The 24,369-nt window shown below is 41.5% G+C and overlaps 2 protein-coding genes across 3 annotated transcripts; one reads left to right on the forward strand and one right to left on the reverse strand.

The window, feature by feature from the left end:
- Positions 1 to 36: 36 nt before the first annotated feature.
- On the forward strand, positions 37 to 7,023 carry LOC127479105 (borealin-2-like). Of its 2 annotated transcripts, none has more exons than XM_051805679.1 (10): positions 37 to 268; positions 553 to 681; positions 1,663 to 1,709; positions 2,042 to 2,102; positions 2,745 to 2,812; positions 3,604 to 3,671; positions 4,376 to 4,414; positions 5,627 to 5,759; positions 5,984 to 6,070; positions 6,866 to 7,023. In XM_051805679.1, exons 1-10 carry the CDS (start codon positions 100 to 102, stop codon positions 6,911 to 6,913), a joined length of 849 nt encoding a protein of 282 aa, XP_051661639.1. In that variant the 5' UTR covers positions 37 to 99; the 3' UTR covers positions 6,914 to 7,023. The 2 variants fall into 2 exon arrangements, with proteins under 2 accessions (XP_051661639.1, XP_051661640.1); XM_051805680.1 differs by having other exon boundaries at positions 1,669 to 1,709.
- An 814-nt stretch (positions 7,024 to 7,837) lies between these two features.
- DNAJA2 (DnaJ heat shock protein family (Hsp40) member A2) lies at positions 7,838 to 19,603 on the reverse strand. The gene is made up of 9 exons (XM_051805641.1): positions 19,403 to 19,603; positions 16,745 to 16,804; positions 15,537 to 15,757; positions 14,142 to 14,222; positions 13,696 to 13,829; positions 11,884 to 12,080; positions 10,326 to 10,470; positions 10,030 to 10,157; positions 7,838 to 9,526 (listed from the first exon to the last, which is right to left on the reverse strand). Exons 1-9 carry the CDS (start codon positions 19,478 to 19,480, stop codon positions 9,338 to 9,340), a joined length of 1,233 nt encoding a protein of 410 aa, XP_051661601.1. The 5' UTR covers positions 19,481 to 19,603; the 3' UTR covers positions 7,838 to 9,337.
- Positions 19,604 to 24,369: the final 4,766 nt, after the last annotated feature.

Raw genomic sequence — 24,369 nt, forward strand, 5'->3', positions numbered from 1 at the left:
ATCCCCTCCCCGAGGTGTGTCCGCCCGGCCCGCGGGCGGGGGCGGAGGGAGGGAGGATCCCCCGCTCTCCCCGCGGTCCCGGGCTCGGTTCCCGGCGGGATGGTCGCCATGCCCCTGAGGAAGCCCCCGGGCAAGCGGCAGAGCTCGGACTCGGGCCTGGAGCCGGACCGCGGGGCGCTGCCCCAGGAACGGGACCAGCGCCCCGGGCTGTCCCAGGAGAAGAAGGATCAGCGCATCGCGCTCTTCCTCAGCGACTTCGACCAGCAGGGTATGGCCGGGGGCGGACGAGCTGCTCGGGGCGAGGCGGTGGTGCCCGCCCGCCGGCACTTCCCTGCCGGGATGGGTGGAGGGAGCAGCGGCTCCCGGAGGGAAGAGCCCCCGGGCCGGCACCGCGGTCCTCGTCCCCCGGAGTGGCTGGTAGCAGGCGCTGCGACTCCCAAGTCGGATTTCTCCCGATAAAACGTTATTTTAACTTGTATAATGTGGTCTTCCAGCGCTTATACTTGGAAACATGTAACGTGCGTGGCAATAAAAGCCTGTTTTGTTTTGAAGCCAAGGAGCACGTCCAGGAGATGAAGAAGGAGCTCGATGCGCTGCTGCAAACAGCTGAGAAGGCGTTTGCAGTGGAGCTGCTGACGATGCCGGCTGCCATCAGGAAAATGAAAAGGAAAGACTTGCTCAGTAAGTGTGAGGGGCCCTGTCCTTGCGAGGGGTGTGGGCAGGACTAGGGCAGGATGTGTCTGTGACTGGTGTGAGAAAACCTGTAAACTTGGGGACTTTTATGAACAAATTTGCTTTGTCTGGTGAGTATTTTAAGCTAATCAGCAGAGCTGTTACCCTGCAGATGTTCACTGAGCACTCTTGTTCAAATAGACTGATACCTGTAAAACAGGGTGTGGAGTTAGTGTGTGTATAGAGTCTGGAGGGTTTTATGTGTGCTCTTAAGTAGTCTCATTTAAAGTCTGAAGAGACAAGGAATAATTACAGACCTAGTGTTTTCTGTGCATGAAAACGTAAGTGCTACTGTCCATCTGATTGTTAATGCCAGCAACAGAGATTTTTTTTGTCTTTCTCACTTTGAAGTCTTTTCCTACTGAGCTTTTCTCAGCTAGTTGTTCATCTGTGCTGATAAGCAAGCAAGTTTAATTTTAACGCCCATTTCTGCAGCAGTTTAAGATGTGGTATACACTCAGCCTCAGATATATATTCTGGTGAGAACTGATGTTTTTGGAATCTACCTTGTACCTGGAAATTGCAGGGGCCACACAAAGATCAAACTTAAGACTCTTGATGAACTTGAGTTTACCATAAGCCTGAGTATGTATTTCAGTGCTTTTCTTGAGAAATTTCTGCCTAAAAGCATTAGCTTTCTGCAGTACAATGTATGTTTGTGGTTCTTCTTGGAATTTGTTATATACTGTGTGACTACACTCAGTATCCTTTCAAAGAATTAACATCCTGAAATTTTCATGGTTTTGTAGGATGACTGTTGTTCTACAAGACTTGAATCTTGTTCCAATGCAACATGTATGCTAACTAAGGTTAACTATTTAAGCCATTGTAATCCTGAATTACTTGTTCTGCTTCATAGGCAATAAGATAAAAACTTGAAGATAAAAATTTTGCAAGTAATAGTATCTAAACAAGTTACACTTTCTTGAGTTACAGATTTGCAAGGAGGGGAGGAAGTGGCTCTTGCTGCTGCAGTGGTAAGTGTGTGTTTTCAAATTTTATCACAGTTTACAGAATAGAATTCTTCTCTCCCTGCTGTAAATGTTTCAGACAAAATATTTTGTTTGGCTGTGTGTTTAAATAGAAGATGATATGAAAAGACTAGACAGCCAGTCACAGTGCAGTTATGAACATTACCTAAATTTTAAGGTCATCTGTTGGCAGAAATCCAGATGTTTCTGAAAAAATAAACTGGTGTTTAGCCAATCCCACTTCTGTCACTTGCTTTCATGTGCTTCTGTAACATAATATTCATCTACTGGGCAAACTCTGTTGACCTTTCCTTGTTGTATAAACACTTCTTTTTCAGACTGACTGCTCTCTAGAAGACATACCAAATCCAAAACTGGTGAGGACCAACAGCAAAAAAGGCAAGTCAATCCATTAATACATAGCTTGTGGTTCTTAAATTTTATTTTTTTTTTTTTATGGGTTTGAACTGAGCATTTGTAAAGGAAATGTTAAGCCTGAAGAATACAAGAAGGGAAAGTGTATAACAGTTCCCCCCAGCATTCAGTGTGGAGGATCATGAGTTATGCTACTGTTGAGGTACTTTAAAGGATAAGAGATCCTGCCCTTTGGATTTATCACTGAAAATGGTGAGAAGAGACAGATTTAAGTGACTTGTTAGTGGTTTACAGTATAGCAGAAGAGCTAGGAAGGTCACCCCTCTTTCCTTGCTTCCCCTTTGACCTTCTGCCCACCGAGCTTTGTAAGAAAAACACCATTTTTCTTCACATCCTAATATATGCAATAAGGAGGACACTGAGATGTAAATCTGTTTTTTCTGGGAGTTAAGGGATTATCTGGTGTCTTTTAACTGCCCTGTGTGTCCCAGTGTCTGCAAGGAACAGAGACAGTTTGTTTTTAAGTGTGCCAGGTGAATGACCATTGTGGAGCAGCAGTGACATGTAACTGTCAATGGGGAAACAGGCTTTAAACACAAGTCTGAAGTGGTGTTTTGTGCTCTTCATGAGATTTTTATTTTCCTTGTCTTGCTAATACGTTTCTAGTTAAGGTAACTACAATTGTCGAATATGAAGATGCCAAGCACAGTTCTGCAAAGACAGTAACTAAAAAAGTAAGTCTATTTTTTCTTTATATTCAAAAAACATAAGGGCTTAGTCAGTTTTGACCTGCCGTGAACCCTGCCAGATCCATGACCAGGCAGGCCAGTGAACTGCTGATTTTTTGAAAAATCAGTTGTTTTAAATTTAAAATATTTGAAGTTAAGCAAGGCTAAACAGTTTACTAAATCATTTTCATAAAGAAATATAGTGTCTGCACTTCCAGTGACTAATTCACACAGACTTGCAAATACTGGCAGTCATTCTCTCTTGACTTGTCAGTAAGTCTTGAAGCTTTGAGAAACCATTTTTTGTTCAAACTTATTTTTTAAAAAAACCTGCCTGTTTTAATGAATTCTTTTCTATATTTGAATGACTTGTGCATTCTTTCCATTTTAATCTCTGAACCAAATCAAGTATTAATTTTACCACCTCAGTCTGTCTGTGCAAAGTAGCTCCTCAGCCAGACACTGAAATATGTAGCAAGATAACAACAAAGACCAAAAAGATTCTTTGCAGAGTTACAGGCATTAGTTGTAAGGTTTAAAAGCTGAAGGTGTATATATGAGACAGGTGGTTGGCTGTACAGAACTTCAGTATGAATACATTTTAACAGTATGAAACTCCTTTTAGAATGCATATTTGCCATTTTATATACATGTGGAACTGTATAAAAGGCAGCACCGTGGGGCTTAACTGCTCTTTTTCAACAGGGAATTCTTACAGTATTGTTTCCTGCAAATACCTATAATTTTGCTTTCAAATGCCGCTTCTTTTAACTGCAGTCTTACATATATATTTTCAGGTTTCCAAAACCAAGTCGTTGGTTTCATTGGCCTCTGGTTTAAATAGCAAACTGAACCCTCTCTCTAGGTAAGACTGACCTTTGATAGCTTATTGAACTCACCTGAACTTCTGAATGCTGAATAAAATTATTTTAAACTGAAGTAGCTGAGATTTGAGCCCAACAGGAATCCATCTGATAAGGATGTCTTCCCTGACTGAGATGCACTATGGTTTTGTGAACCCTGGACAAAAAAGCACCTCTAGATGATGAAGACATGGAGTTGTATCTCTCACTGAATGGTGCAGAGCTCTGAACTTAGGGAATCAGTATAGATTTCCAAACAGTACTTAATGGAAGAGAACATGTAAGGAAAGCATCTTTGCTCTGTTAGGACTAATAAATTGTTCTGTAATAAACACTCAATTTGGTTATTACAGCCCTCTCTTACCTACTAACATCAATTAATTCTTTTGTTCCTGTATGTTGTTAGGTCCCATGATATCATGTTTACCTCAGGAGGGCTTTTTCACATGTGTATACAGTAGATGTCAGTCCTGGAGCACTCCCCAGTCCATTCTCTAATCCACTGTCGGTCTATCTTCATCCCAGCTAAAACTCCACATTGGAAGTAGATGAGGAGGAATAAATAAAAATAATAATAAAACAAGAACAAACCAAAAAAACCCCCAAACAAAATATAAAACTGATAACTACTTTTTTTTTGAGTGTATTAACATCCTTTTGCAAGTCACACTTGCAGGAGAGTAAAGTCTCTTACTTCTCATTGCAGTGCCACAAATCTCAGAGCCACTCCAAAGGTATCCAACAGGTAAGGGGTTTTCAACTTGTTCTTAATAAATAATTTTGTTAAATACCACAGAATTTCACAGAATATTCTGAGTTGGAAGGGACCCACAGGGATCATTGAGTCCAACTCTTAAGTGAATGGCCCATACAGGGATCAAACCCAGAGCCTTGGCATTATTAGTATCATGCTCTAATCAGCTGAGCCAAGACACTAAATATCTACATTATTATCAATCTAGATATTAATCATCATCAATCCAGACATAACAGATCTTCATGGTCTGCACTTAAATTTGACAGTGGGGATGTGAACCAGTTACACCTCCCGCTTTTGGTGTGGGTGTTAATTTGCACTCTCATGGAGGCACAGGATTTGATGTCCTAACTAAAGTTAGTTTAAAAAAAATGTATTGAGAGTATAAATTTTATTCTCACTATTTAAGGGTTTACAGCTCAAACTTGTTCTCAGAGCCCAGCTTTGATTAAACTGTCACTAATATTGCTGTGTTTAAAAAAAAGTAAACCAACCCCCACAAAACCTCCACCCAAATACATTGACAATCAGTTCTTTGCATATTGAACAGTTAAGATTTTCAGTTAATATCACTCTCCACACACTACAGAGATTGGTTTTGGCTCAAGTCATCAGCTGAAATGAGAGGATGAATAACTCAGATGGGTCCTAAAAGCAGCAACTGGCTCAGTTTCACCTTGGCCTGATAAAAATGTCAAAGGCTTGTTTCCATGTAGAACATACCCAATTTTTAGGCAGAGTAAGAACAATTGTGTAATGAAAGCTCAGGAATTCTGTATGGCATAAGGTATGCCTTGTACCTCTGAGAGCAAGCAGCTTTGGTATTTATTGATTTCTCTCTGTAGTAGACAGATACAGCATGTCTTATCTTGAGCCCTGAGGCATGAAGTTTCCTCTTTCCCAAATTGTAAACATTCAATGCTGGTATTGGAGAGTGGATATTTTTGTTACTGAGTGGTCCAAATGTCAGCTTGCTCCCTGGCCTCTAACAGGCTCAGAAGGTTACTGCAGAGTCAGGGGTATAAAACGTGAATGCTGCTGATGGTTGGGTTCCCTGGAGTCTTGTGGCAGAACTGGACAAATTTGAAGCTGACTGCCTTTCCCTTAGGTGTATTTCCTACTACTTGGATTTGATTGAAAATTTCCAACAGATCATAGGAAGTTAGTTAACCTCAGAGTAACATCTTTATTGTATTCTAGTGCTGGATTACAACAGACTGTCTCAAGAACTTTACCTACCCGTGGAAGAGTTCAAGGCATGTTAAAAAGAAGTAAATCAGTACCCCAAAATAAACCAGTTCCATTTGTAAACATTCCTCTGGCTGATGGACAGGTATATATATTTTTTTAAACATTTTCAACTTACAGCAGTTGATCAATGTGAACACTCATAGTGACAGCTCTCGCTATTCCTGAATGAGATGCTGCTAAACAAAATGAAAAATGGTTGCCAAAAGTTTTGCAGTGTAGCAGGGAAGCACATGATTTTCAGAGAAGCTGGGCATGAGAGTAAAAACTTTCAGAGTAACTTTTAAAATTGTTTCTGTTTGCATTTAGACACTCTGTACAGCTGGTGGAGACCTCCGTAATATTGACGTGCAACTACTAAATCAGGATACAGTACAGCACATTCATAACTTGGTGGTAAGCTTAAACTAGTAGGCTTAGACTAGTAGACACCTAGTCCTGAGTTTTCATGTGAGATACTCTCATGAATGCAAATTCTAAGTGCTTTAACTCTTTGGAGGTTAAGCCTAAACGGGTTGGTATAAACTGGGAGGGAGGAAGAGGGAGAGAACTGCTGCACATGGACCACATGTAAGAGTAAATGCCCTTAAAAAGGCATGTGCAGTTTGGTAACGGCCTGGGGGACCACAGAGCATAAACTCTTCCTTCTACACTGCTCTGGTGTCTCTCCTACCATGTGAGCAAAGTGCCATTCTCTTATCTCATATTCAGAGGCTGACAAAGCTACAGCCAAGTTTTGATCCTTGTTATAATCTAGCATTGTGTGTCCCTTGCTTAGTAAGGACTATACACCTGTTAATTCTCTGCTGCAATCGAATAGGAACTGCCTTACCTCTGATTCAGGGAGGTAAATGGTTTTGAAGCAAAAGGAAGTGGAGCAGAAACTTTGTAGCACATAGTGCCCCACTCTTCTGAAGATGAGGGTACCTGGGTATTGTTTGAAGTAATGGAAATCCATCCAGACATAAGAAATATTAGCCAGTTTACAGTTGTGCAGGCACTGAGACTTCATTGCAGCTATTTGAGTTAAGGGTCTGGAAGCTGTTCTGTTATTTTATAACATGGCCCTGCCTCTGTAGGCAGACAGTGGGGGAGGGAGTGAGGATTGACTGCTTGTTTTAGCAAGAGCAACTTTTTCTTCTTCCAAGATCTGTTGGGTGGCTTGAACTAAAATGATTTTTCCCCCCTTAGAGTGAGCTGACTGTACTGTGTGGAAAGGCAACAGCTAAACCAAGTTAATGGAACTGTCTTGTGCCCACAGGATATTGGTGACAGTTCTTGCATGCTGCCTCTGAAGTGTTTAGATAATGCTTGTTATGTCTTAATAAAGCTGTATACCGGCCAGTAAATGTTTTTGTAAGCTTTTATATCATGTGATGTGTCTTATTAAGTTCCTGTTATCTCTGTGAAGGATACTAAGCAGAAGAAAATGCTACTTTCTCAATTTCTCTATAAAAGGCTTAGTTAAAATCTAACATCAGTTCCCAGTAAAATGAGCAGTAATAGGTCGTAGGTAAGAAGTGAGTTTGAACTCTAATATTCTAAATAGGACTCTGGTTTTTTTACCTAAGTATAAGAACAAACCTCTCCTTTAGGTTAAACATGAAGTGTACAGAACATTCATGAACAGTTAGTTAGGCAGTTCTCAATAGTTTAACCTGAATTAGCATCCATTTTCCACTGAATTAATCATGTGGTATCAGCTTTTAATTATTGTAGGCAAATGGACATTTCAACATGAACTGTTCACTCCCATACTGCACTGAGGTAAACCTGCATTTTTCAAGTGGTTGGAAAAGGCAGTGCTTTGCAGCAGGCCAACACACCTCTGTGGCTCCCTCACCCTTTTGATGCTGCTGGCAAGAGCCTAAATTAATGCTATCTCAGGACTCAAGGCGAACTAGCCTATATACAGTGATCAACTCCTCCTCCACCTTCCACTTCAGCACCTTACCTGAAATCCCTTCCTCTCTTTCCCCTCAAAAAAGCAATTTGAAAGGAGATTAAAAGTTTAGAATAGTACTCTATTTTTCAAGGAAGTGTATCTTAAAGCACTACTTAAAACCAGAAGACAGGTGGTGTAATTGTTTAAGCATTACAGGTTAAAGTGATAGACTTCTTGGAGAAATTAGTCAGGAGAAAGGATTAGCATGTAACCATGGCTTCACAAAAAGCAACCCAAAGTTTTAATAAATGAAAATAAAAGATCCACCAGAGAATGCCACAGCATAAGTCAATACTGAAATACAGATCAAACAGTATTTATTTTTGCTTCATTTTTAGAGTCTATAACAAGGATGTTCAGCAACACTCAAATGCCAATGCCTACCCAAGCACATGGAAACCCCTGGAGTTTGTCCCTCCAACCTCATTGGTAAAATGTCAACAACTATCAGAGCAATAACTAAACAAGTCACACTTCAGATTTGTAAAGAAAAGTAGAGCTTCAACTTTCTCACTTAAACAGGGAGAGAAACCTTGCTATAGAGAGGCAGCTTACCAACCAAACATTGTTCATGCACAACATTCCTTAATTAAGGTCACATTTTTGCCTTGTTGGGGCATTTTTACCAATTCAAAGTAACAGAACTGAAGCTGGAGAACTTAATATCTTCATAATTAAAACAAAGTGCAAACTACCAAAAAAGTAACAAAACCATCTACATTTATGATGTTTCCAGGTCAAACATATTTTTTTTTTAAACTGGAAACATTTCTCTAGGAAGTGAGGCTGAATCAGGCTTTGAGTAGGATTCAAAGGCTAAAAGAAAAACACCATTATTTCAGAATATAATCATCCCCATTTAAATGTTTTCTTATCTTCAAACTGAATTCGGTATTCCTTGTGTTTTCTTCACACAAAGGGGACATGGCTGCAACCTTCCCTGTGCCCATTTAGTCAAGTTTCATTTCAGGAAAAGACTTTTATGTGGCACACAATTGTTACCTAACCTTAGCTTAGTCTTAAAGCAGCTTCAGCCTCCCTGTGTTTACAAAATGTCTATCATCTACATTGTCTCCTCATACACAGACTAGTTAAAGCCACTGGAAAAGTAAGAGTTACAAGGCAAAAGAAATATATTATACACCAACTGCTTTTATTTAATTTCAGAAACCGTTCACAAGATGGTAGAAAAAACTTACAACCACTTCTAATTCGTTCTTTCATTGTTCCCAGTCAGCTCTAAACCCATTATGTGCAAAGCCCATTTATTACCATGCATCTAGATGATAGATACAGGCTATGAAATTCTTGATTCTACTTGTAGCAGCTTATGCAGGTGCAGCCAAATACCAAGCCTCAGGACAAATTGTACACAAACTTTACAATGTAGAATTTGAATTTAAAATATGAAACTTAAAATCTACACAAAACTGATAAAAATCAAGCACAGATACGAGGACAAACTTAAAACCCATGTGAAAAGGAGTCTCGTCTTCCTTTCAAGTGCTTTATTCTGCTACACAGTCAAAATGAAGATGTAAGCTTGTGGTTAGTTTAAATTACACTCTGTAGATACTATAGACCAATTTAAAAGTTACACATACAGCAATAGATGTCCATTGGTTCATCTGGATTACTTATACAATCCAGCTGGATTGTTGAAAACAAGTCAGGCAAAATTTGAAAGAAAATCCTTGTGCAACTTTTTAGACAAATGTTTACTGATGGGCACACTGTACCCCAGGTCCATGATGGCTGCTTTCTTCGTCAGAACTATCATTATAAGCTTCACGTCTCTGGCCACCACCTGAACCACGAGTGGTATCAAATTCCTGAAGATCTACCTCTTCTGCATCACCAATTACATTTGGAAATTCTGGTCTAGCTGGCAGAAGATCTTCAAGTTCCTGCCCCAAAAAAAGAAATGCATTCAGTATTGCATCTACGACTGCTGTGTAAAAAGTGACCGGTTTCCCACAACTTCAAGACACCTCACAGAGCAGGTTTGGTTTAGAAGTCTAAGCTGATGAAAGCCCTGAAGCACAGACTCATTTAAAAGTATTTGTATCAATTGGAAGACACCACAGAAAGAAAACCAACTCAACATATCATCAACTGAAAGTGCAATCAGTAAATACAGTCGCGCTCCGACAACTTATCACACGGCAACAGAAAGATTCTTCCTCCTGCCTTCGTCTGCATAACATCTGCACAGCTCTTAAACACAGGTTAATAAATTCTTATTCCAATGAGTATTTCCAAGTAACATGTTGCCCATAAAAAAGGTTAAAAGAACAATTTTACTTGCATCTAAATTTAACCACTGAAAGCAAGCACGTGAGGTACAACACATGCCCTTGGCACACACTGTCAAATAAGACACCACAGTTATGCTTGAAAAACTACTTACTGAAAGCTTTTCTGGGCTAATCCAGTTATTTTCAGGAAACTGAACGTCAAATTTAATGTAAAGATCCCCTTTCTCAAAAGGATTGCGATACTGTGGCATTCCTTCACCTCTGACTACACGGACACAACCTGGAATTCAAAGAGAAATAAGCTGGAGAGTGCTACTGCAGAACCATTGTCTCCACATAATTCTCTTAGTTTTCCTTGCTTAGGTTCAGTTAACGGGACAAGAATGGGATTAAGTGTTAAAGAATCACAAAAGCATAATCAAAGAAATCCTCATCAGGCCAAGCTTACCTGGTTCAATTACTTTTCCAGGGGGATATTTAACCACAATTTGACGTCCATCAAGGTGCTTAAATGTGAACTGAAACCCACACAGTGCTTCAACAAGTCCAATCTTGTGTGTCATATGCAAATCATTCACATCTCGCTGGAACACCTGAAAAATAAAAACAGATGCCTTTTCTAGTCCTATAATCATAACTCCACCAGGCTCATTATTTAATAAGTTCATTATTATTTATCCTTAAAATCAATGTCAGAGCAACAGCCCTTGTGTAAGTTAACTTGATTCTGTTAATTCAGACAGCTCAACGTGCTTGGAAAGTTTGTTTCTGACACAAGTGTCATCTAAGATAAGGGAAGCCACATGCTATGAGCTAAGGTTCAAATTAAACAAAGCCTGTATAGCAGCACTGCTCTTTTACCCCCAACATCTTCCACATAGCAACATATCAACAAAAGTTACCATAGCACTTCCCCTGCACTTGAGTATATAAACCACATCTTTGTTTCTCAACTTTTATTTTGTCATCATGCATATCTGCTTTAGCAAACTGGATCTACAGCAGGACTTCAATCAGTTAGTCCACAGCTGTCAGAAGTGACCTTTAAGCCATATTGCTCAAGATTCTTAATCAGAGTAAATCTAAGATTTATCCATTGGCAGAACCATGATTGCCACCTCAAGAAAAATTTTAAGAACATTAAAAGTCTATCTAGTTTTACTCTCTAGGACAAAGTACAGACCAACAGATTAGCAGTCCTTGACACAGCTTTGAAAATCTTACAAAGTACCTAATTATCAGCTAACCAACATTATATCCTTAATATATGACTGGAGTTTAAATTTGTACCTGATGCTATTCTTTCTGTCACAACAGACACCCCCCTCCAAGTATAACACACCAACTATTTCTTATTTCATTACAGTAATACCTGGCATTTTTAAACAAAAGCATTCCAAAAAAAGCGCAGTCACCTCAACTCTGCCCCAAGAGTTTTAACAGAAAAAGATAAATTGCCATATTTAATTCCAAAGTGCAACCTATACACTCCAGAATACAGTGAGCACGAGTCTAGTATAAAATAATAATGCTTCTGTTTTGTTAAGTGAATCAGCAACATCAACATTTTGTGTTATTTCCAGAACCACAGTAACAGACACAGAAAGCACCATCTGGGGATTTTATCAGGAGTTCCCTGCCATGTCACAAGACATTCAAAAAAGCAACACTTAGCATTTTGTTAGTGTCACAAGCAAAGCAGATTAAAGTTAACATCCCGAACAGCTCTTCTCTGCATCTACTGCATCAGTCACTCAGAGCTTATCTGAGAAAGCTACCTTTTATTAGCAGTAGGAAGCACCAGAATCTGCCTCACTCTGGCTAAGGACTCGCACAGTTTTCTCTGGCTCACCATGAAAGCCACATTACATGCTATAAATTTATTAAAAGCTACTCACCATCTCTCCCAGAGCTCCAACTATATGAATTACTTTAAATGAATGGTCACTATACAACTTAAATATTAACAGCTAGGATAAAAGGCATTTAAAAGATAAAAGCATTACCTCATTCTCTTTTTCTTGGAGCAAAAGGACAATATCGCCTGGTTCCACACCTGGAGCCTGATCTGCTTCTCCACTGAATGTAATTCTTTGTCCATGTTTCATGCCTTTGTCTACATGGACTTCAAGTATTTTTACCTCCTTGATCACCTTCTTTCCTTCACATTTTTTACAGCGGTCTTTTTCATTAATTACTTCACCTAAATAAAGACAATTTTTGAGTTCAGAGATTTCCACATAATTGCATCCAATTCTGAAGAAAACCTGTTTGAGAGCAGGCTCAAGAATTCATGCAACACAACAAGCAATTTAGATGTTCCTTTATGAATTCCTCACAAGAGGAAATCCAGGCTCCATTTACCCTAGCTGGGAGAGGTGGAGGAAAGGAAAAAGAAAAAAAGGTGGGGTGTCAGTAAATAACAAAGATACACATAACCTTCCAAGCTGTCTTATCAAGGATTTTGAAAAATGAGAGGGCTTTAGATAATGGCAAAACAAGACTTTGTGTTCCTTTAGTCCTTCCCATGTAACTCACTACCCTTAAAATAAATGAAAAGCCTATTCTGCCATTTCTTGTTATGCTAGGGATAACATAAGCTAAAGCCACACTGATGCATCTCTTCTCCCTTAAAAGTCAGAATAGAAATTTCAAAATATTTCAATGAATTTAGGAACTTAGTTCCACTTCTGTTAAAACCAGCAAAAAATGATGACTACCTGCCTACCCCATTTCCCAGTATTTCCCCACAACACAGTACTGTGTAAATGCATCCAGCAGGAGTCTTGCATACCAGACATGGGAAAGGAGCTGGTCAAATTAGCTTCATGTAAGAGCAGTATACAGGCTTTCCCACAGAAACAATCTAACAGTTTGTGACACATGAGGGATTTCACCTCTATACTCTGAAACTCGGGGTAGTTTTTCCACATTATCTGTGACCTCTAGAAAGGTAATTACTGTTTCCAGCAAACTGAAGGATGATGATCCAAAATGGCTTCAAGGCTCTGTTCTACCTCACCTTTGTCAAGTGAGCTGTTGTCTCTGTACACAGTAACCACAGTACTATGGCACACACAGCACTAAGTGCCACAAGCAGATGCACTTGGTTTAAAACATTAAACTTTTCAGCTTAAATCACCTTTCAGTGAAACAAAGCACAACATTATGATGCAGTTGAAACTACTAAATATGTAGGTTAGGTATGTGAAATGATAAAGACAACATAATTTATTAAATGTTTTGACTAATCACAAAATACAACTCTGTAACTTCTGAGTGTTGTGATGAGTAAAATCATCCACAGGGTGAGGTAACTACTCTGTAAAATGCAGAAGACCTAAAAAGAAATCACACTAAGTGCAGATCACGTGCTGAGCTTGTTCCCCCTAAACAGAACCAATTCAGCCAAAGATATCTTCTTAATTTGAAGAAGTTAAGAATTCAATTTTAGGTTTCCATTTTTAACCTAAAACTGTCCTTGGATATTAGGAGAAGCAAAAAGACAAATAGCTCCTAAACCAGCAATATCTTTTTTTTTTCTTTAACACAAGAATAAGAGCAGTAAGTAATACCCACATCTAAGTGTTTTTAAAAACAATCAATCCCTGTTGTTCAAGCTTCTAGGCTGCTTTTCAGCATTAACACTGTAAATCTTGCTGCTGTTCTGGGTAAAATGATTCCTCCATGTTGACACCAAATTGAGACACAGCTGAGTAGATGGGGGCAGAACTGTCCTGGATAAGTTCCTCCTGAGACTTAAGCAGAAGGTTGAATCCAACCACACACATTTAGCAGCAGAGCACAGCTTGGCCTACCTTCTCCATTGCAGTCAGAGCACACAGACTGCATCTGCTGAACCATCCCGGGGGCGAGCTGTCGGATCATGATACGGACACCTCTGCCCCGGCACGCGTTACACTTCTGAACAGATCCAGCCTTTCCTCCCTGCCTGCAATGGAAACCACCAGTTGCATGGAAAGTTATTTTCCAGAAACATACAACCAAAAAAACCCCTCCATCAGAAGGTTAACATGCCTACATGCCAATTAGAATTAAGTTCTCTCCTCTCCCACCCTTCCCCCAGACAAAGCCCTTGAATAGTTCCAGTTCCATCAACAGAATCATTCAAGTTCAACAATTTGCTAGTCTGAAAGCAGGCTCCAGTAAGTCAAATACTGATAAGGATCCGACACAGGAGATCCTTCATTACACTATCTGCCAACAAAGCAACCAGAGAACTCAAAAATACAAACAAACTTACCCATTACATGCACTACAAAGGACATTCTTGCTAAGTTGTAGTTTAGTTGTCTTTCCATTATACAGATCTTCTAAAGAGACTCTACAAAATAAAGCAATTCTCCTGGGTTATCAATTAACAATTTACTTTCCCCATGTAATTAAAATACTTGCCTAGGACAAATGAAAGAAAACCAGAACTTCATAAAAAGACTAAATCTGCTATTAAAATATGATTTTAAAGCATTGTTTTGCCTTTCATTAGGAGTTACTAAAATAATATTTCATGCATGTCAATATACACTTGTAAACCTGAACACAGGTTCAGAGAAAAGCTGTAATTGAAGAAGAAACCAGATAGGACTGCTCGTGTTTCACAAGAGGAAACAAGCTGATCTAGTATTTTAGGTGTTATTATATAGTCATAATTAATTATTATTTGTAGTTCTACCAGGCAGGTGAGACAGTCCAGACAATATTTATGGCACGAATATGTAAGAACACATTTAGAATACTTACTACTGTATTGGTTTTCCACACAAGAGTTTAGTGAGGTGGAGTTAGCACATCCTCAAGGCCACTTAATCCTTTAGACTTGTTCATGTTTTAATACACTATCAAACTCCAATACCCTTTATATATTGCTAGAAGATTATGTACATATATTTAGTGTTTCTCCTACAAGGGTTTGTTGGTGGATAGAAATTGCAACTCAAAGTATAGAGAAAAGGTTGCTTGGCATCAGTGTTTACAAATAACAACAAAACCAAAGCTAATTAACAATATACCGAGCAGTACTAGTTGCTAAACTGAGCATGTAAAATTTAAACAGATTTTACTAAGCGTGGTTTGCTGACCACAGGAAAGACGTAGCTTAACTTAAGAACTTAGGAAGGACCTGCGCAACAGGCAAAAAGCCAGTCATGACTGCAGGAAGAGATCTACAAAACACAATTAGGTGTGACATTCAAGAATGGCTTTGAAAAAAAGCCAAACCAAAACCAAACCCGCCACACACACTTTTCCATTAATTACAAGGTTCAACTGTAGTTCCAGCTGGTAGTGGACTGTGAATGCAACTTAAGTCTTTACAGAGCACCTCCACTTTCCTAAGAATCCAGCTAATGAGTAATACTTTGTTGTTGAAGGTTTTTTCAGATCAGAACTATCAAACATAGTTAAGGAGCAAAACAAAGGAAAATAAAGCTATCGAAGTACACACATTCTAATAACCTGGCAAATCATGGTTATATAGATTAACCAACCCTTGGTAACCCTACACACAACATGCAGGTCTGAAAACCACTGCAGACAGCAGAGGATGTTAACTGAGAAGCATATCAAGAACAGAAACCAGCAGAGTCAAGTACTGATCAGGAAAGCTTGAAAGTACAAACTGCAGTATCAAGATACTCACTTGAGTGGATGCATCATATCTTCTCCTCTTCTTCTACCATTACGACTTCTACTCTGGCCACCCATGAAATTGAACAATCCACCACCAAAGATATGGGAGAAAATATCGTCCATTCCACTGCTCCCGCTCCCTTCTCGGAGACCCTGCTCTCCATAGCGATCATACAACTCACGTTTCTCTGGGTTTGACAGTACTTCATAGGCAAAGCTTATTTCTTTGAACTAGAAGAGGAACAGAGTCAAAACAGTGCATGAAATTTAGAACTTCAAGGGAGTATTTTACTTGTTTCTCGCCCAGCATGAACATCCACCAATTATGGAAAAGTTTTCCACTCTCTTTCTAATATAACTTATTCTAAGCAAGACTTAAAAATGAAACTTGGGCTTAGTTTTTACTTAGCTCTGTTACTCCTTACCATAAAATAAGATATTTTACTGCAAAACTTGGTTGGCTTTGTTCTTTACTGTGTTTAGCCTAAGATAAGGTTTCTTACAAATAAAAAAAAAAATCCAACTGAAGAAAACCCCCAAGTACACAAGACTGCAGAAGCCAATGGGGAAAATACCCAACAGAGCTACATACTAATGGCAAAGACTTCAAGATATGTTAGGTACTTGAAATACACCAACAATTAAGTAACTTACTAAAATGTATATTAATGTGTTTGTCTTTATAACAAATTAGTATCTTTTCACAGTCATCTCTGCTCACCCCTAAGCAGCCATTAGGACTTCAATTTTGTTAATCAGATGAGTCAACCTAATTGACAATTTTTAAATTGCTTTTAGCATAACAAACCTAATTCAACCTTCCCATCTATGTAATTTGTTTTATGCTGCAGCAGTTTCAAGAACCTCTACAATATACACTTTTCCATGTTGAAAAAACTTGGAAAACCGACTACCTTTTCCAAATACCTACGTAGATGCCAATGCCAGCTGACACCATCTCAGCAGATGAAGAGAGGCAGCTTTCTCCTCAGCATTACCTTCTCAACCAATCTGACTCAGCCAACTGCTGCATTTTGTCAGTAGGCACACTGGCAGATTTTGAGATTGGGGAAAAAAGTTGACCTGATATGGTTCCATCTCATAGTTATTATTTTTGAACAAACTGAATAGCAAGCCCCCAACACTTGTACTTTGTTCCCTACATGCTACTGTAGTAGCAAACTTAAGGCATTTAAAAAAAAAAAGAAGTCATCTTACTTTGTCACCTGCATTTGGATTCTTATCAGGATGGTATTCCTTAGCCAGCTTTCTGTATGCCTAGTTGAAAAAGGTAGAAAATTAGTTTAAATTTCAATTAATCAGTTTTCTAAGAAACTCAAGTAATGTCCCCAAAAAGAAGGAAAAAATCCAAATAAATCAAAATGAAAAAATTATAGTTTCAAAATCACTCATACATTGAAATGATATATAAAAATATTCTGACATCGCTACATGCATAAATTAACTACATTTGGATTTTAAACATAGCTATAGCACACAATAGCTGGAACTAGTTTTTCTGCTTCTCTTCATCAGCTTACAGGAAGAATCCCATTGGACTTTCATTAAAATTACTTACTCTAGAGAACCCACTCAAAACCTATAACACAACAGCAAATTTCAGCCCGTTTGTCTTTCCCCTCAATCACAGCAGTAACTAACAACAAAATGGCTGCCTCAGCTTCTCATTCAACCCTACCAACCACTCCTCACAACCATCACTTTATTCTTCCTTACCTACCAATAATGGAAGATTTCATCTCACTTTGAACTAAGTACATGAGTTACATGTGCAGAAATGTACATATTTATTTAACTTCTCTGTTCTAAAACAGCAGGAGGAACAAGTACAGCCAAATATCCAGAAGAAATTTTTCAGAATGTTTTTTTTGACCAGTGCTTTGACTCCTAGGATCATCACTTGCTCTTCAGCACTTCATCTGTTCCACTTAAACTTTGCAGGACCAAATCAAATTAACACAATAGGCAGAGACTGTTCCTACAATTTGAGTTTCTGACAGCAAAGACCACAACCCTTCCCCCACTCCAGCTCAGTGCCCCTCAGAAGCAATCAAGAAACAGATATTAACAAGTTACATTGTATACAGTCTTTTATTCTCTAAATTATACATATTTTAAAAAGCTACAGTGATGCAATTGCAAAAAACTGAAACATCACTTCTTAGACTTTCCAAAGGCTTTGTTTCTGTATAACTGAGCACCTAAACTAACTCTTTAGAACAACAGTGTTAAGAGAGCTTTACACACAAAGCTTTACAACTTTTGAACAAGTAAATTTCCTTTTTCTATATCTGCACAGTTACTTAGCTTTACTGATTTTATCTTGAAACACTCTGTACTTCTGCATGCAATCAGTCAAGAAATATAGCTTTATAATGAATTAATGAAATAAAACGAGAACGTTGATATTACAAGCAAAATATTCTGAACCATAGTAAATACAAAGAACAAAAACCACATGTCTTCAGGACAAATTACCCCTCAGTAACAAAGCATAACTGTCCACGAATCTATGCATTCCATAAAAATGGATTTTTCCCACGTATTTTAAGGAGTCTAGCCAAGGAAAAAAACAAAACACCACTGAAACGATAACCTAAGTAACATTATCTAATCAGGAAGAAAGGAGCTCACACGATGATCTTCAAAAAGATGTCTCTTTGCTGATAACAGCATTCCAGGCCAGAGCAATTTTTACAACTACCCATGGCCCTAAAGGAAGCCACCACAATTCATTTAATCAGAAACAGATTCATAATCAAGGTCTACACTGGCAACATATTATAATTTAAAAGTTAATGTAACCATTGTCAAAACCTATTCTCTCAGCCTCTTTTGACTGAGATACCAACTATTTTTCTTCTCTTTTCTATACTGTTGTAAACATGCTAAAATACCAGATTTTAAAGCATCCACGAAACCTCTCAATGACAATAACACATAGATGAACTCCTTGTTGTAGCAGCTGGAAACTTTACATTCCCTGATTAGTTTAACCTGTAGTAATTAATACTGAGCAGTGCAGGCTACTCTAGTGGAAAATTTGTCCCCAGTTTTTCATTCTTACAGGACACAAATATATTTAAGAGAGTCCTGTAAGAAAATACAATATTCTCCTGGACAGCGATGTACACCAAGCACAACCTTCCATCTCCAGCACTATATTTCAACACTGCAATCGCCGATCCCTGCACAAATGAGGCTGCCGCGAGCATGCCGGGTAAGGCGCAGTTTGGTGCCAGCACCACCCACCCGCGGAAGCCACTGCGAGTGAACTGTCTGGTTCATTCTCCTCCCTCACGTGTGAACGGTCATTACGGCCTTCCACAAAAAAAGTGCTTCATACGCTACAGGGTGCAATCGCTGTGGTGATGACCCGGCTGCGAGCTCTCACCTCCGCTCTTTGTTTATCTCGCCCCGCCGACCCCGGAGGGATCCCATGTGAGAGCGGGACCGAGGCCCCCCCGGGCCCGCACGTGGGGCGGACAATGGCCCCGGGGAGGAGCCACCCGCGGGGATTTCCCCCCTCCCCAAAAAACCCCTTCCCGGCCGCGCACCGCGTGGTGCCGGAACGAGCCGCGTCCCGCCCGCGCCCGGAGCCCGCCGGGGCAGGGCCGGGCCGGGCCGAGTGCGGCCGGGCCCCATCGCCCCCTCCTTCTCCTCCTCCTCCTCCTGCCGGGCCCTTACCCTGCCCGCGGCCTCCCGAGCACCGCGCTGCGCCCTCCCGGCGGCCCCGGCCCCGCCGCCCCCGCGCCCCCTCGGCCCCGCTCCCCTCACGGCCCGCCCGCGGGCCCTGCCCGACCGGGCCCGGCCTCCCCCCCCACACACCGCCCGGCCTCCGCCCCTGCGCCGCACCTTCTTGAGCTCGTTGTCGGAGGCGCCGGGCGGCACCCCCAGGATGTCGTAGAGCTTGGTGTCGGCCACGTTGGCCATGTCGTGCGGGCGGCGGGGCCGAGCGGGGCCGGGTGGGCCGAGGGCGGGCGGGCAGGGCCGGGACCGGCGGCAGGACACGGGCACGGGCCGCCCGCGACGTCACCGCGCACGCGCTGCGTCACCGCGCCCGCGACGGGCGGACAGCGCGGCCCCGCCCCCGCCGCGGGGCCGCCTGACCCAGTTGCGGCGCGGCCCGGCAGGGGACGCTGTGCGCGGGCGGGCTGTGCCCGGGCTGTGGGCGGCGCGCGCCGGGACAGGGTCCGCGGCTGCCCCTCCGCGCGTGTCACGGTCACGGGATCGGGGAGCTTGGAAAAGACCTCCGCGGTCATCGAGTCCAACCTGTGACCCATCCCCACCTTGTCACCCAGCCCGGAGCGCCTGAGTGCTTAAGCACCTCCAGGGACAGTGACTCCGCCGCCTCCCTGGGCAACGCATTGCAATGTCTAATCACCCTTTCTGTGAAGAAGTTCGTCCTAATGCCCAATCCAAACCTTCCCTGGTGCAGCTTGAAGCTGCGTCCTCTCGTCCTGTCACTTGTTGCCTAGGTGAAGAGCCCGACAAACCGACAACCCCCTGACAACAACCTCCTTCGGGGAGTTGTAGAGAATGATGAAGTCACCCCTGAGGCTCCTCTTCTCTGGACTAAACACCCCCAGCCTGCTGAGCCGCTTCTCACAGGCCGTGCTCCAGACCCTTCCCCAGCTCTGTCCCCTTCTCTGGACATGCTCCAGCCCCTCAATGTGCTTCCTGAATTGAGGGGCCCAGAACTGGGCACAGCACTCGAGCTGTGGTCTCACCAGTGCCCAGCACAGGGGACAGCCACTGCCCTGCTCCTGCTGGCCACACTATTGCTGGTACAGGCCAGGATGGCAGCGGCCTCCTTGGTCACCTGGACACATGCTGGTTAAAGTTGCTGTTGACCAGCACCCCCAGGTCCTTCTCCACTGGGCAGCTCTCCAGCCACTCTGTCCTCAGCCTGCAGCACTACTTGGGGTTGTTGCGGCCAAAGTTTAGGCCCCAGCACTTGGTCTTGTTGAACCTTCTTCAGGGACATGTTGCTAAGTAGTTATAAATAGCATTGGTACCCGTCTGCTCAGTTTTTGTGCTTTGCTGCGCTATTGGGATCTGAAGCACCAGTTGCTATGCTGGGCCCAGAGTGACTCACAAAATGTACCAGCCCCAAGGCCCCAGCTGGGAACCACTTCTAGCAGACAAATAAAAAGCTGGGTTGTGTTTAATTAGAGGTTTGTCTTTTAATGCCTGGCGAGGCACTATTGAGCCTTTCCTTAGGTGTAGTCTCTTTGTCATAGCCCCTTGTTAGGTGGGGGCTGCTGGAAGGCTCCAAAATTTGTGACACGTGTGTGGCTGAGGATGACAGGATGGGGTCTCTATAAGGGCAGGAAACAAAAGCAGCTTCCCGATTTCTCTCTGGGTAAACCCAGGTCATGCTTCAGAGAGGGTACTCCCTAAGGAAGAGTTGAGTAAGGCTGAGCCCTGAGGAGAGTCTACTGAGAACAGATTACTGCTCTGGCATATGAGAGAGAGCAGAAAAGGCCCTTTGAAATGATTAATAGGCTTGTGGTGTAGAAAATTGAGTAGGTTGCTTGCCAAAGGGGAACAGACCTGAGTGCTTGAAGGCTTCTTCCCTTGTTGTCTGTCGGGGTACTCTTCATTTTCAGTTCCTCCACACAGCTTGTAGTTGCAGTGGCTGGGTTGGGAAGTGCAGTCTGCTGATGGCTTCTCTGGTCCTTCTTAGCCAGGTGTTTATGGGGCCCTACATTCCATCAATGTGTTTATTCAGTCTGCAGTAATCTGGGTCAGAAGATGATGGTAATATCTGCCTCTGGTTTTGCAGGTGTGGCAGCAAGCAAGAGCTTCAAAGGAAAATGCAGACTAGTTCTTGAGGGAGAAAAATAGTGGTAGGGCAGAGAATGGCTATTGGAAAGAGTCCTGTGGACTGTAATTATTAGTCTGAGATGTGCAGAAAGAAAAAAACCCTCATAAGGAGAGGTATGTTCTTCTGGTGTTTTTGGAAGCTGTGTGTACAGCCTTTGGGAATTGCATGGTTTAACATATGTGGCTAAACCCAATAAGGCTTCACATTTTGGTTTATTTGTGTATTGCTCTACTTGGCTTCATCTTTTATTTTGGCAAGGCTAAATTCAGCTTCTCTAAGAACTGTCTGGCATGCCTATCTGGCTTGACTGTTTTGGACTGTGCTTACTTTACAGCTTGGTATGTTTCTAGATGGGGTTTGTGTGTTTTTTATACACAGGATTTTCCTTTTAGTGGGCAGTCAGGTAGGAAGAAAAGTTAGGAGTGCGTGGAGGAGCACTTCTTTGCCCTGCAGGGCAGACTTGCCACTTCAGGAGTTGAGCAGAAGCACCAGGACTGATATAAGCAATATTTAACATACTGTAGCATTTATACGTCCTTGTGATAAAAAATAAATCTAAAGCTCTGGGAAGGTGAGGTTGCTCAAACCAGTGGGATGCCATTCTTATGCCTGTGGGGAGGAAGTTTGCCACGAGCATGATGCAGACTTACCTGTCCTGTGAGCTGAGTGGCTTCTGAAGCCACTTGGCATCTTGAGGCCACGTTGGCAGCCAGACCATGAGCCAGCAGATTGATGGATATGGGGGTGAGAGGTGAACTCGGTGTATCAGCTGGAGCACAGGCCAAGGAGGCAGTTTAGAAGCAGAGTTTGCGAACTTCCTTCTTCCCTGCCAAAACAGCCTTGTTACTACAGGCCTGGTTTGTGTCTTGCACAATCAAACCATGTAATGAATAATAAGAAAACTCCTCTGGGATGAAACTTTAAATTTTATTTTCAAGTGGAGCTACAGAATCACAAGATTGGATGATTATCTCTTTATTAAATAAAAATGTAGATGACAAACAAGGTGAAGTTTCCTCTTCCTGCCTTACTGCTTTTACCACTGACTTGTGAGTTGTACTGACAGAACACATTAGGCTCACAGCTGAAATGTTGTGTCCTCTCCTGCTTTTTTTGGTAGCACTTGCACATTGTCCTTGTTTTCTTTGTGTGTCTTTTTCATTTTTTTAAAATTACTTTACTCTATTTCCAGATAAGAGCTCTTTCATGAAAGAGCTAATGTTATTATTATCACACAATGTGATGAAAAGCAGTTGCTACATGAAGCTTTGTTTGTTTCTACATGGACTGTACAACTCTCAGCTCTTTGAGGTATTGTTTTGGCCTTACACAGGCACCAGAAGGGACCATTCAAATTCAGTTATTGTTTCAGACCCTGTTTTTAATTCTTTATATGAAACAAATTTAATTTCTTTTTTATGATGAAGCATTTTACAATGCTTCATTAGAAATCAAATAAGTATTGATTATGTTTATTATAGGAAAATTGGAAAGAGATCGGTTTTATGCTGCTACAAGTGAAATAACTCCCCTTCGAGTTCACTTTATGTGTTCAACATGGTCTTAACACGAAAATATGACCAGGCATCACTAACTCCTGCTTTAATACTACACAGTCAAATTAAAATTAAAAAGAGTGTTCTGTTTAAATACTACTGAAAAATGCAGTTAGACTGCAAAACAAAATTTAAGGTCCTATATAGCCATTGCTTTGAAACCTTTTTTGGTGTCATCTTTCGTCAGATAAGGCAGTTGGTGTATTGTACACACTGTCGGATTTCTACAACTTTTCAACTAAGGAAAGCAAGCAAACCAGTAAAGAACAAAGAACCTGAAACTTGCAGAGAATTTTAGGAGTCTCAACTGAAGAACCTGTTAGGAAGTGGGCAGCTGCCTCTGCTGGCAGCTGTAGAGGGCACAACAACCAGACCTTGATTGCCAGCCAGTTGTTCCCTCACTGATCAGGAAGAATGCCCAGCCTGCCTCTCCCTGAATTCTCCCGGCCAGGGAGGCAGGTTCCAGTTTTTGATATGGTCAGAACAACAGGTTTGGTTTATTGTCCTGCCCAGGTGTGGTGATGAAACCCAGGGCTGTCTGACAGGTTCCTGTGTGCAGCATCAGTAATGACTTGCACACCTCATTCCTTTTGCCTCTTCCTGGCCCTTGTTTTTGCTGTCCTTACACCTCTGTTTTTCCATCTCAGTCTCCTCCCAAATAAACAACCCACCCCTAATTGCTTATTCCCCATTGGCCCTGGTTTTGGTACATGTGCACTCAGATTTGGGTTACTTAGATACCGTTACTTAGATAATCTCAGCCTTATCAGGTATTACTGACACAGTTACTGAAGTGCTGGTGGCCTTGCATGACTTTACTCCCTGGAAGGTCCCTAAGAGTCCCAGTTCTGTCTGCCCTTTTCTCCTCTAACTCCTACTTGAGCACCTGGGGGATCCAGCCACACTCACAACACTATCTGTAATTTTTGTCATCATCTCATAGCGTTATTTTTGTTTTCTAGTGAGACTTTTTTTTATGCCATGTCAGTAGTTTTTCCCATTTTCTTCAGTTAACTGAATCTCAGGCCCAAACTGATCCACTGGCCTGTCATTTGCCTGCAACCCTGACTGAGCATAGCTGATAGAAAATCGGAATGTTACTTTTAACTGAACACTGTGCATGTTTTCATTACAAAATTAAAGCAGACATCAGCAAGGAGGAGAACTTTGACAGGTAGTGCTAAACAAGCTAAAAAGGCTGTACTGCAGGAATCTGTTAAGGGGGAGAGGGAAGGGAAATAGCGTAAGGGGTTTTGCTTTTGAGCCAGCAAGAATAATTTAGGAGTTCTGCATTTTTAAATGCCAAGTTATCGAGGCAGTTGGGTTTTACCAGATTTTTCCATCTGAAGGGTATGCGGCAAATATTTTTTTTCCTTTGTTTTGAGTATGGATTTAGGTTTTGGAGTTTTTGGGTGTAGTTTCAGAGATCACAGAGC

This window comes from Manacus candei, unplaced genomic scaffold (genome assembly GCF_025592945.1).
Source record: "Manacus candei isolate 608988 ecotype Guabito, Panama unplaced genomic scaffold, ASM2559294v1 h1tg000065l, whole genome shotgun sequence".
In the NCBI taxonomy this organism is placed as follows: Eukaryota; Metazoa; Chordata; class Aves; order Passeriformes; family Pipridae; genus Manacus; species Manacus candei.

Excerpts from the sequence above, each read along its gene's own strand:
- LOC127479105 (XM_051805679.1), top strand. The coding sequence starts at position 100 with ATGGTCGCCATGCCCCTGAGGAAGCCCCCGGGCAAGCGGCAGAGCTCG. Across the intron at positions 682-1,662 it reads GAAAAGGAAAGACTTGCTCA|TTACAGATTTGCAAGGAGGG; the intron begins GTAAGTGTGAGG and ends CACTTTCTTGAG. Across the intron at positions 5,760-5,983 it reads TTCCTCTGGCTGATGGACAG|ACACTCTGTACAGCTGGTGG; the intron begins GTATATATATTT and ends GTTTGCATTTAG.
- DNAJA2 (XM_051805641.1), bottom strand. The coding sequence starts at position 19,480 with ATGGCCAACGTGGCCGACACCAAGCTCTACGACATCCTGGGGGTGCCG. Across the intron at positions 10,471-11,883 it reads TCCAAGAAAAAGAGAATGAG|GTGTTCCAGCGAGATGTGAA; the intron begins GTAATGCTTTTA and ends TTTATTTTTCAG. Across the intron at positions 10,158-10,325 it reads TGGAAAAGTAATTGAACCAG|GTTGTGTCCGTGTAGTCAGA; the intron begins GTAAGCTTGGCC and ends TTTGAATTCCAG.